This window comes from Oryctolagus cuniculus, chromosome 12 (genome assembly GCF_051225735.1).
Source record: "Oryctolagus cuniculus isolate XC-2025 breed Fujian yellow rabbit chromosome 12, ASM5122573v1, whole genome shotgun sequence".
Lineage (NCBI taxonomy): Eukaryota > Metazoa > Chordata > Mammalia > Lagomorpha > Leporidae > Oryctolagus > Oryctolagus cuniculus.
Genome location: NC_142878.1, coordinates 72,524,263 through 72,537,345, shown reverse-complemented (window position 1 = coordinate 72,537,345; position 13,083 = coordinate 72,524,263). Strand labels below are relative to the sequence as shown.

The window sequence follows — 13,083 nt, the reverse complement described above, 5'->3', positions numbered from 1 at the left end:
TAAATGCTAGCGAGGATGTGGGGGAAAAGGTACCCTGGTTCACTATTGGTGGGAATGTAAACTAATGCAGCCACTGTGGAAGACAGTATGGAGATACCTCAGAAATCTGATTATAGATGTACCATATGGCCCAGCCATCCCACTCCTGGGAATTTACCCAAACCAAAAGAAATCAGTATTTGAAAGAATTATCTGTACCCCCATGTTCATTGTAACATAATTCACAATAGCTAAGATATGGAATCAACCCAGATATCCATTAACTGTTAACTGGATAAAGAAATTATGGTATATGTACACTATGGAGTAGTCCTCAGCTGTAAAAAAAAAAGAAAAAATTGAAATCCTGTCTTTTGCAACACGATGGACACAACTGGCCACCATTATACTTAGTGAAATAAGCCAATCCCAAAAAGACAGATGTCATATGTTTTCCCTGATACGAGGTAACTAACAGAGTAGCTGAAATGTAATGTATTAGAGTGAAATAGACATTTTGAGATTTGATGATTGTTTCTAGCCCCTGGCTATTCTGTTGAAGGATAGTGTTTTTTTATTTTTTTCCTTCATACTATTTGTTGAACTCTTTACTTAGTGTTGGGTTAACTATAGAATCATTAAGTAAACTGTAAAAATTATGAGTGGGAATGAGGGAGGGAGGAAGAGAAAGGGTTGGAGCATAGCTAGAAGGGAGGGTAGGGGAGGAAGTGTCACTGTGTTCCTAAATCTGTATTTAGGAAATATATTAAACTTGTGTAACTTTATAAAATGTTTACAAAACCATTCAAATAGAAAAGGGATATTTTAAATTGTCTTTGTTTGTAGATGAATGTATCCTGACAGCTCATTGTGGATCAGCCCATATGAATCAAGATATGTGATTATGAAATGCCAGACATCTAAAGTAAATGTTTGGAATTCAATGGGTAAATAAATGCTGCTTTGGGGATATTTAAAAATAACAATCACATTTATGGTAGTAGCATAAAAATAAATTTAACCAAGAATATAAAAATCTGTACACTGAACACTATTTAAAAATTGATGAAAGAAATTGAAAATGATGTAAATAAATGGAAAGATAATCTATGTTAATGGATTCAAAAACCAGAATTGTCAAAATGTCCATTGTACCCAAACTAACCTACATGTTCAGTGGACTAAATATTGAAATTTGAGTTTGTTTTTTTTTTTTTTACAAAACTAGGGGAAACAAATCTTTTAATGTATATGGAACCATTGAAGACCTTAAATTATCAAAACAAAAGAACAAAGCTGGAAGCACCACACTATTTAAGACATATTACAAAAGTATAGTAATCAAGGCCCGGTGCTGTGGCATAGCAGGTAAAGTCACTGCCTGCAGTGCTGGCATCCCATATGGGCACCGGTTGGAGTTGTGGCTGAAGAGAGCTATGGCCTGGGAAAGCAGTAGAAGATGGTCCAAGCCCTTGGGCCCCTGTACCCTTGCAGGAATACCTGGATGAAGCTCCTGGTCCCTGCCTTTGGATTGGCCCAGCCCCAGCCATTGTGACCAATTGGGGAGTGAACCAGTGATGGAAGACCTCTCTCTCTCTCTCTCTCTCTGCCTCTACTTCTCTCTCTGTGTATTTTTTCAAATAAATAAAATAAAAATCTTTTTAAAAAGTATAATAATCAAAACAGCATGATAATAGCATAAAAACAGACACATTGGCCAACAGAGTAAACTATGTGGCCTAAAAGTAAATATATGTATTTATGTTCAATTGATTTTTGACAAAGGTGCCAAGCCCACAAAATGGAGAAAGGACATTTTCTTTAATAAGTGATATTGGGATGATTGTGTGTCTACATGCTAAAGAATGAAATGCAGGGGAAAAAAAGCTCAAAATAGATTAAAGATTTAAAGTTAAGATATGAAAATGTAATACTACGAGAAAAGACATTGCTGGAAAACTCCATGACATAGGTCTGTACAATGATTGTTTTTTTGGGCTGTGGCACCAAAAACATGGGCAACAAAAGCAATGATAGGCAAATGGGATTTCATTAATCTGAAGACCTCTGCATGTCCAAGGAAATAATCAGCAGAATAAAGACACCACCTGGAAAATTGGAGAAAATATTTGAAAACCATACATCTGATAAGGTTCAAAACATGATATCTCTGTTAATATTCAAAATATACAAGGAACTCAATAACTCAATAACCAGAAAACAAATAACTCAATTTAAAAATGGACAAAGGACTTAACTAAACATTTCTCAAGGGAGGATATGCAAATGGCCAACGGGATGTGAAAAGATACTCAAAATCATCAGTAATTATCAGGGCAATGTTAATTAAAACCATAATTAGATATTACCTCACATCTGTTAGAGTGGCTATGATCAAGAGCTGATATTGTGGCACAGAGGTTTAAGCCACTGCCTACAATGGCAGCATCCCTTATGAACTCTGGTTCACATCCCAGCTGGCCCAGCTTCTAATTCCATTTAGGGAGTGAACCAGCTGATGGAAGATACCTCTCTTATCTGTTTCTCTGTGTCTTTCTGTAACTCTATGTTTAAAATAAATAATAACATAAATCTTTTTAAAAAAAGAATGATCAAAAAGACAAAAAAATGGATGTTGATAAGTATGTGAAGAAATGGCAGTCTTGCAGTAGGAATGTAAATTAGTCTCGCCATCATGAAAAATAGTATGGATATTCCTTGGAAAATTAACAACAAACCTACCATCTGATCTAGCAATCCCACATCTGAATATATAGCCAAAGGAAATGAAATCAGTCTGTCAAAGAGATATTTGTACTCCCAGCATTATTCAGAAGAGTCCAGATTTGGAATGAACGTAGATGTTCATCAACATATGGATGGAAAAACAAATGTGTATGTTTGTGTATATATAAGTGGAATATTATTCAGCATTTAAAATCATGAAATCCTATTATTTTTATAAAATGGATGATCCTGAAGGACATTATGCTAAGTGAAATAAGCCACACATAGATGATTGCTACCTGTTCCAACTTACATGTAGAATTTCAAATTTCAAATTTTCATAGATTGAATTTATAGATTGAATAAGTTCTGGTGATCTATTGGACATAATGGTGACTGTAGTTAATAACATATAACACAGTTGAAAATTACTAACAGAGTAGATCTTAAATGTTCTCACTACAAAAAAAAAGTGTGTAATGTGATGGCTATGTTAATTAGCTTTATTTTGGTAATCATTACGCATAATATCATATGCATAATATCACATGAATATCACAGATAGGCCCAATGTTTGCTTGTTACTAATACAACTTAAAAAATGGAAAAAATTAAGAATAAATAAAACTAAGCCTCCAAATCTTCCTTCCCCCACTAAAACAATATTGAAGAACTATTACAGATTGAAAGAGAATAAAGAGACATGAAACCTAAATGCAATGTATGATTCTGAACTAGATTTTTTTTCTATAAAAGGTGTTATTGGTTCAATTGATGAAACTCAAATACAGTCTGAAATAAAATAGGAAAAACACACCAATGCTATATTTGTCTACTACCTGTTATTAGAATGAAATATTTGAGGGTGTGTACCTTGTATTTAGCTCACATTATTGGAAGTTGAAAGTCCAAACAGTAAGGTGCTGACTCTGGTGAGGGCTCCCCTAACTGATTCACAGCACCAGAGATGGCATCATTGTGAAAGTGCATGAGACAGGCAGCGAGATCATATAGCAAGATAGTAAATCAAAGAGAGAAATGGGGAGGAGCTATGTGTACTTTTTCGTAACAACCCCTTTGTGAGAACAAACCAGGATCCTAGGAGAACTACATCAATTTCTTTTAAGGGTAGCACTCTCAAATGATCTCCAAATAGTCCCACCTCTTAATGGATGCACTGCCTCTTAACATCACCACACTAATGACCAAGTTCTTATACATGAACTCTTTGGGGAACAAATTATAGTTGGTTCAAATGTCCTGATTCTTATATTGTTATTATGTAGGAAAATGTTTATGTTTTTTATAAATAGATGTTGAAATACTAAAGGATGATTGAGCAATAAAGCAGCTTTCTTATATTGTTATTATGTAGGAAAATGTTTATTTTTTTTATAAATAGATGTTGAAATACTAAAGGATGATTGAGCAATAAAGCAGCTTATCCTCAAATGATTCAGAAAAAAATGTAAGCACTAAAATGTTCAGTAGTTTGTGATTATTTCAAATTTTTTTTTTTTAATTAGACAGGTAGAGATATAGTGAGAGAGACAGAGAGAAAGGTCTTCCTTCCATTGGTTCACTTTCCAAATGACTGCTACAGCCGATGCTGCGCTGATCCAAAGCCAGGAGCCAGGTGCTTCTTCCTGGTCTCCCATGCGGGTACAGGAGCCCAAACACTTGGGCCATCCTCCACTGCCTTCCCGGGCCACAGCAGAGAGCTGGACTGGAAGAGGAGCAACCGGGACTAGAACCGGTGCCATTATGGGATGCTGGCACCGCAGGTGCAGGATTAACCAAGTGAGCCACGGCGCCGGCCCCAGATTATTTCACATTTTAAAAAAGAAAATATACCAGCTGGCGCCGCGGTTCACTAGGCTAATCCTCCGCCTTGCGGCACTGGCACACCAGGTTCTAGTCCCGGTCGGGGTGCCGGATTCTGTCCCAGTTGCCCCTCTTCCAGGCCAGCTCTCTGCTATGGCCCGGGAGTGCAGTGGAGGATGGCTCAAGTGCTTGGGCCCTGCACCCATGGGAGACCAGGATAAGTACCTGGCTCCTGCCATCCGATCAGCGCGGTGCGCCTGCCGCAGCGCGCCAGCCGCGGCGGCCATTAGAGGGTGAACCAACGGCAAAGGAAGACCTTTCTCTCTGTCTCTCTCTCTCACTGTCCACTCTGCCTGTCAAAAAATAAATAAATAAAAATTTAAAAAATATAATAATATGAAATAAAAATCTTAATTTTAGTTGTTTTGACTTTGAATTCTACTTTCTCTTTCATATTGTTTTCAGGATTGTTGGCCAAGGGAAATCTGTTTTAAAGATCATGATAAGTGGGTACACATTATGAAAACTATAAAAGAAGATAGTTCATTTACTTCAATTTATTCATATCTATGGAAAACTGTCCCTCGAATAGATGAGGCACACATGTCAATGGAGTCAAGATTAAGTGAATGTTCCGTTCTTCTGAAAAACCATGCATCCAGAATATTTGAGTGGAATGACATGATTTCCAAAGCAAGTAAGCATTTTTTAATGTATGAGTGAAATAATGGTCAGTTCTGTGCTTGTGTGTGTGTGTGTGTGTCTGTGTTTCTATGTGCATTTTCATGAAGAATAAAATACTAAGGTAGAAAATATCTTGAAATGATAAGAAATTATTTTTTTAAAACATCTTCAACATAAAATGTCTAATACAGATTTTTAACTGAAATAAACTTGTGGTTTTGAAGAAAGTGTTATTACTTCAAGAAAGCCTGAAACAGTTGTAAACTTTGTTAAACTGCAGTCGAGGTAGGGGAATGCCAGGAAAACATGATTGTATCAAGATAACTATAAACAATTCAGCAAGGATTGGGATAGAAGGAAACAAGGACCTAAAACTTGTAAGAATATTTAGTATTCATTATGCAGTAAATGAATTAGTGAGAAGCATATCTATAACTAACAACAGTTTTTACTTCTTTTTAGTACTTGTATAATTTTTCTCTTATCTAATTATGTTGATACTTCCAGAATAGTATTAAATACTATTGGTGATTCTTGTCTTATTCTTGATTTAATGGGAAAATATGTAATATAGAATCTTTGAAAGTGATAATATCAGTTAAATAAATTGATTAGTTATATTTAGATATTTAATTTGCTGTTTTAGAAGAAGAATTTTTAAATTCTGAGAATGTATTTAAATACATTACTATTAAATTTACTATTTAAAATTTTCTTATTGACATTTTTAAAGATTATTTTATTTATTTGAAAGGCAGAGTGAGATAGAGAGAGAGAGAGAGAAAGGGGGGCAGGGGAGGGAGGTACACAGAGAAAAATCTTCCATCTGCTGGCTCATTCCCCAAATGGATGCAATGGCCATAGCTGGGCCAGACTGAAGCCAGGAGCCAGGGGCTTGATCCATCCTCTGCTGCCCTCACAAGTATATTAGCAGGGAGCTAGATGGGTAAAATGTTCAGTAGTTTGTGCTTATTTCAAATTTTTTTAATTAGACAGGTAGAGTTACAGATAGTAAGAGAGAGACACAGAAAGGTCTTCCTTCTAATTAGTCTTCCTTCTAGCAGGGGGTGAACCAACGAAAGGAAGACCTTTCTCTCTGTCTCTCTCTGTCTCTCTCTGTCTATAACTCTACCTGTCAAAAAAATAAAATAAATATATATATATATACACAAACATTATCTCCACGTTCCATTATTGCACAAACTTTAAAGTACCCTCAAACATATATATCTGTGTATATGTACATACATATATTTATATATATATATACAATTAATGTTGTAAAGATACCTATAAGCAAACAGCAAAATATGAATGTATCCCTTCATACCTTCCTCCTGATTAAAATAATTTAAATTTGTAGTCTTAAATATGTAAATACCAAGCTTGGATTTAAGTCTACAATATCTGATTTCAAAGTCCCATAATCTTTCACTGGGCCATGCACAACATTTCTTCACTTATTGATTTAAGGTAACCACGTAAAACCCAAATGTAAGTGACTGACATATTTGAAAAACATGGACTTTTTCAGAAGGGAAGGATTGAGGTAACACTTTAGATATAAGAGTATGTGCCTAGGGCTTGCACTGTGGCATAGTAGGATTAGTCTCAACCTGTGGTACCAGCATCTCCTACAGATACCAGTTCATGTCCTAGGTGATCTTCTGATCCAGCTCTCTGCTATGGCCTGGGAAAGCAGTAGAGGATGGTCCAAGTGCTTGGGCCCCTGCACCCTCATGGGAGACCTGGAAGTTGTCCTGGCTCGTGTCTTCAGATCTGTTCAGCTCCTGCCATTGTGGCCATTTGGGGAGTGAACCAGTAGATGGAAGACCTTTCTCTCTGTCTCCCTTCTCTCTGTCTATAACTCTACCTCTCAAATAAGTAAATAATTCTTTAAAACAAAAAATTAAAAAAAGAAGCACACTATATTAGTTTTTTTGTCACTTTAACTAAAATAACCAAGGAGCTTCTTGATAAAGAAAAGCTCTATTTTGACTTTCATTTTGGAGGTTCACAGTTCAAGATTGGGTGGCACCATTTGTTAGGCATCTGATGGAGGTTGGCAGTCATGGGTATTTGCAGAGGAATGATCACATGATGCACCAGGAAGCAGAGAGAGACACAGAAAACACACTCCACTTACATAACCAATGCTCTAGAGAAAATTACCTTCTGAGGGCATACCTCCAATTACTAAAGACCTTCTACAAGCCCACCTTCTCAGATGCTATAATTAGATCCAGTCTCCACCCTTAATCCATCAACTATTAACATAAAATTTTTGGGTTTAAACATCTCCCATTAGATTGGGGAGCTAAATCCTGTTCAGTCTGTAAGAATACTATAAATATGTTACTTGGAACATGATATTTCAGAAAAGCAAAGCAGAATATAAGAATTCTGATTATCCATTCAACTAAGAGTGTGTCTTGCATTGTACTTATTAAAATAACTAGTTGAATTCACTAAATGGTTTCATATATAATTTCTTTAAATTGTTTAAACTTTTCCTCAGTTTTATAGTATATGTATGTGTGTTGTGAATTCTTATGTTTTGTAAAGGTGCTTACGAAAAACTGGGAAGATACAAGACATTTGTAAAGAAGTTTGATAGGAAAAAGAAGATAATGGTATGGTATTTATGTTTCTATCATCCTTAAAGATTATATTTACACAGAAAATGTAGGCAATATAATTCCACAGATAAGCACTACAGTTTTGTAAATTTTCTTTTAGTCTTTTGTATTCTATCTATCTCTGTGTTTTTAAAATAACTGAACTCTTTTTCCCACACTTAATATGAGAGTACTGGCATCTTCATATAACTACAAGTTATTTGAAAAATTATTTTAATGGTTAAATATTCCATCATCTAGGTATTTGATAATTTATGACAACTTATATGTAAAATGCACGTTCTATATTGGTCATTTTCCTTTAGAAACAAATTTAACTTGAAACAAATTTTTCATGATCTTTGAGAATTTGATTAAAATTATAATAGAATTTTTAATTACTGTTAGATATTTAGAATTTTTGAAACTACATTCTAAAATTATATTAAAGCTATGAAAACTTTGTCACCACAAGTCTGTCCACCTCATTTAATGTTAGTTTTTTTAATTTTTGAAGTTTTTTAAATTTCAAAATAACTTTTTTTGAAGATTTATTTATTTATTTGAGAGGTAGAGTTACAGATAGAGAACGGGAGAGAGAGACAGATCTTCCATCTGCTAGTTCACTCCCCAAATGGCCGCTGACCAGAGCTGAGACAAGCTGAGATGATCCGAAGCCAGGAGCCAGGAGCTTCTTCTCGGTCTCCCATGTGGGTGCAGAGGCCCAAACACTTGTGCCATCCTATACTGCTTTCCCAGGCAATAGCAGAGAGATAGATGGGAAGAGCAGCAACCAGGATAGGAACCGGCTCCCATTTGAGATGCCGGCACCACAGGCAGGGTCTTAACCTATTACACCACAGCGCCGACCCCCAAAATAAGGCAGAAATACAGAGAAAAGAAAGGAGGGAGGAAAGAAAGAAGCGGGGGGTGGGAGGGAGGGGAAGAAAAATCTTCCATCCACTTGCTCACTTCCCAAATGGCTGCAAAAGGTTGGATTGGGCTTGACTAAAGCCTGGAACCAGGAGCCAGGAGCTTCCTCCGTGTCTCCCATGTGGGTGCATGGACCCAAGTACATGGGCCATCTTCCACTATTTTCCCAGGAGCATTAGCAGAGTTGGATCAGAAGGGAAGAAGCTGAGCCTCAAACCAGCACCCATTTGCGATGTAGGCACTGCAAGCAGAGGATTATTAAACTTTTGTGCCACAGTGCCAGCCCCTCAAAATAACTTTCATTCTTCATTCATCATTATGACTAAGGTAGTCATTTTAGAAAATTTAAAGAAATAAATGTATAATCACTAAAAAAGAATTGGCATTATAATTCAATCATTTAAGATAAAAATGTCTCTCATTCTGACTACTTAAATTTTCATTTATCTAAAAAACTAAGATTATATGTTACTTATCATTAAATGTATTGTGAGATTTCTATCATATATATTCTATATTCTATCATATATCTATAACATTTTAAAAATGTGTATTTCATAAATAATCTAATTCAATAGCCATTTTGTTGGACACAGGTTGGATTTTTTTAAGAAAACTTTTATTTAATAAATATAAATTGAAAAGTACAACTTTTGGATTATACTGGTCTTTACCCCCATAACCACTCTCCCACCTGCAAACCATCCCATCTCCTACTCCCTCTCCCATCCCATTCTTCATTAAGATTCATTTTTAATTATCTTTATATACAGAAGATCAACTTAGTATATACTAAGTAAAGATTTCAACAGTTAACATCCACACAGACACACAAAGTACAAAGAACTGTTTGAAGACTATTTTTACCATTAATTCTCATAGTACAACACATTGAGGACAGAGATCCTACATGGGTAGTAATTGCACAGGGACTCCTGTTGTTGATTTAACAATTGACACTCTTATTTATGACGTCCAATCACCAGAGGTTCTTGTCATGAGCTGCCAAGGCTATAGAAGCCTCTTGAGTTCGCCAACTCCAATCCTACTTATACAAGGTCATATTCAAAGTGGAAGTTCTCTCCTCCCTTCAGAGAAAGGTACCTCCTTCCTTGATAGCCTGTTCTTTCCACTGGGATCTCACTGAGAGAGATCTTTCATGGACGCAGGTTAGTTTTCATGTTCCAGCTTTTATGAAGATATTTGGAGTTAAAGATTGCACTTACCCATGATTATTTAATAAATTTATTTAATAAATTGATCAAAGTTATGTTCCAGCTTTTATGAAGATATTTGGAGTTAAAGATTGCACTTACCCATGATTATTTAATAAATTTATTTAATAAATTGATCAAAGTAGAACCAGTTGAAAGAGAAAATCTGGAAACCTTAAATTGTTTTCTGTAAAGCTACCTGAAATTTTTTAACAACATATTTGTGAATGATCCCTTATCTACTGCCTTGCAGACATTAAATATTATCACATTTTTAAAGTTTACAAACTTAATAGACAAATTTTTTATAAATTGTTTACTTTGGGCAGAGCCAAGGTGGTGGAATAGTGAGGGCGCGCACCGATAGTCCAGGAAAATTTAGTTTAATAAAAGCGGAGTTACGGTAGCCTCAGAAAAAGGATCAGGAAAAAAAATTGCAGAGGAAAATCTTCCGGAGCTAGTGGCAGTAACTCAGAGGACCTACTGGAAGAGCAGAGTCGCCCACCGCACGGAAGCCGAACCACAGGAACCGCAGAGTCTGAGCGCCAGTGCAGGAAGGGGAGTCGATGTGACACAGACACCAGCGGGGAGAGGAGGGATGCCCAGGGCTCCAAGTCCACACATCGGAGCTGGAAGCAGAGGTGAGCTCAGGAACCGGAGACATTGGCACGGAAATGGCAGACAGAATTTTAGAGGGAAGCAGGCTTTGAAGCGGGAAAGTTCAACAGACTACAGGAGACAAGGGAAAAAAAAAAAAAGGTGAGGGCATACTGGTACAGACAAGTTCCTCTCTCCACCAAGAGACAAAGAGCTGGGATATACATAATAAAAGGGGAGAGTTAAGGCTACAATTCAGTAGCCTAGGCAACCCAGTGGGAGTCCGCAGGAGAAACCCAGCCTGCACAGACTCTTTGGGTAGAAGCCAGAGATCTGAAGCTAAATACCATCCATTCTGCTCAACCTTGCAGTATTACTTACCTCCTGAATAAAAAATAAAATAAAATAAAATAAATGAATAAATAAATAAATAGAGATTTACCACGCATAACCTTTGCACACCTGTAACCCTGAAGAACCAAGCAGAGCTCTCAGGCCACACCCATCTCAAGCCTCCAAGGCTCCTCCAACAGCAGGCAGTCCACTTAACACAGACATAGTATATAAAAAAAAAAAAAACACCTCACAGTGAGGGAAAAAGAATTAACCATGCCAAGCAATAAACACAGAAATCGAGGGAACAAGATCAACGATGGCACTATGATGCCTCCAAATAAACAAAACACCCCAAGCCAAGAATATAAAGATGATGAGATAGAAGAAATGCAAGATACGGATTTCAAAAAATTTATAATAAGAACATTTAAAAGTTTTCAAAAGCAAATCCTTGAACTACAGAAATCCTTATTGGACAGGATTGAAAATCTCTCTCGTGAAAATGAAATTTTAAGGAAGAATCAAAGTGAAACGCAGAAACTAGTAGAACAGGAAAGTGTTATAGTGAAGAGAAATCAAAATGAAATGAAGAGCTCAATAGATCAAATGACAAACACATTAGAGAGCCTTACAAACAGAATGGGTGAAGCAGAAGAGAGAATATCGGACTTAGAAGACAGAGAACAGGAAAGGATACAGTCAAACCAAAGAAAAGAAGAGGAAATTAGAAATCTAAAAAATATTGTTGGGAATCTACAGGATACTATTAAAAAAACCAACATTCGGGTTCTAGGAGTTCCTGAAGGCATGGAGAGAGAGAAAGGATTAGAAGGCCTTTTTAGTGAGATACTAGCAGAGAACTTTCCAGGTTTGGAGAAGAACAGAGACATCCTAATACAGGAAGCTCATAGAACCCCCAGTAAACATGACCAAAAGAGATCCTCACCACGACACGTTGTAATTAAACTTACCACAGTGAAACATAAAGAAAAGATCCTAAAATGTGCAAGAGAGAAACGTCAGATTACTCTCAGAGGATCTCCAATCAGACTCACAGCAGACTTCTCATCAGAAACCCTACAGGCTAGGAGGGAATGGCGAGACATAGCACAGGTGCTAAGAGAGAAAAATTGCCAGCCCAGAATATTATATCCTGCCAAGCTATCATTTGTGAATGAAGGTGAAATAAAGACCTTTCATAGGAAACAGAAATTGAAAGACTTTGTGGCCACTCGTCCGGCCCTGCAAAAGATACTTAAAGATGTGCTACACTCAGAAACACAGAAACACAGCCATCAATATGAAAGAAGGTAAAGGAAGAACACCTACCAGTAAAAGAGCATGGGAAGCTCAAAGCATATATTAGAACTTATCTTGGGCAAATGGCAGGGCAAAGTCACTATGTATCAATACTCACATTAAACGTGAATGGACTTAACTCTTCAGTTAAAAGACACCGATTGGCTGACTGGCTTAAGGAACAACACCCAACTATTTGTTGCCTACAAGAAACACATCTCTCTAACAAAGATGCATACAGACTGAAAGTGAAAGGTTGGAAAAAGATATTCCATGCCAACAAAAACCAAAAAAAAGCAGGTGTAGCCATCTTAATATCGGACAACATAAACTTTACCACAAAAACTGTTAAGAGAGACAAAGAGGGACACTATATAATGATTAAGGGTTCAATTCAACAGGAAGATGTAACTATTATAAATGTATATGCACCAAATTACAGGGCACCAGTTTATTTAAAAGGTATGTTAAGGGACTTAAAGGGAGACTTAGATTCCAATACAATAGTACTGGGGGACTTCAATACTCCACTCTCAGAAATAGACAGATCAACAGGACAGAAGATCAACAAGGAAACAGCAGATTTAATCCACACTATTGCCCAAATGGATCTAACAGATATCTACAGAACTTTCAATCCTACATCTAAAGACTTTACATTCTTCTCAGCAGTGCATGGAACCTTCTCTAGGATTGATCACATACTAGGTCATAAAGCAAGTCTCAGCAAATTTAAAAGAATTAGAATCATACCATGCAGCTTCTCAGACCACAGTGGAATGAAGCTGGAACTTAGCAACTCAGGAAACCCCAGAAAGTATGCAAACACATGGAGACTGAACAACATGCTCCTGAATGAACACTGGGTCATT

General features: G+C 36.6%; 1 protein-coding gene across 1 annotated transcript in view; it reads left to right on the top strand.

Moving 5' to 3' along the window:
* FAM227B (family with sequence similarity 227 member B) overlaps nt 1–13,083 on the top strand; it is a 256,763-nt gene that overhangs the window by 23,531 nt on the left and 220,149 nt on the right. The window contains exons 4-5 of the mRNA XM_089310279.1: nt 4,996–5,227; nt 7,780–7,847. Coding sequence (XP_089166405.1) covers nt 4,996–5,227; nt 7,780–7,847 — 300 coding nt within the window. The remainder of the gene's footprint in view (nt 1–4,995; nt 5,228–7,779; nt 7,848–13,083) is intronic.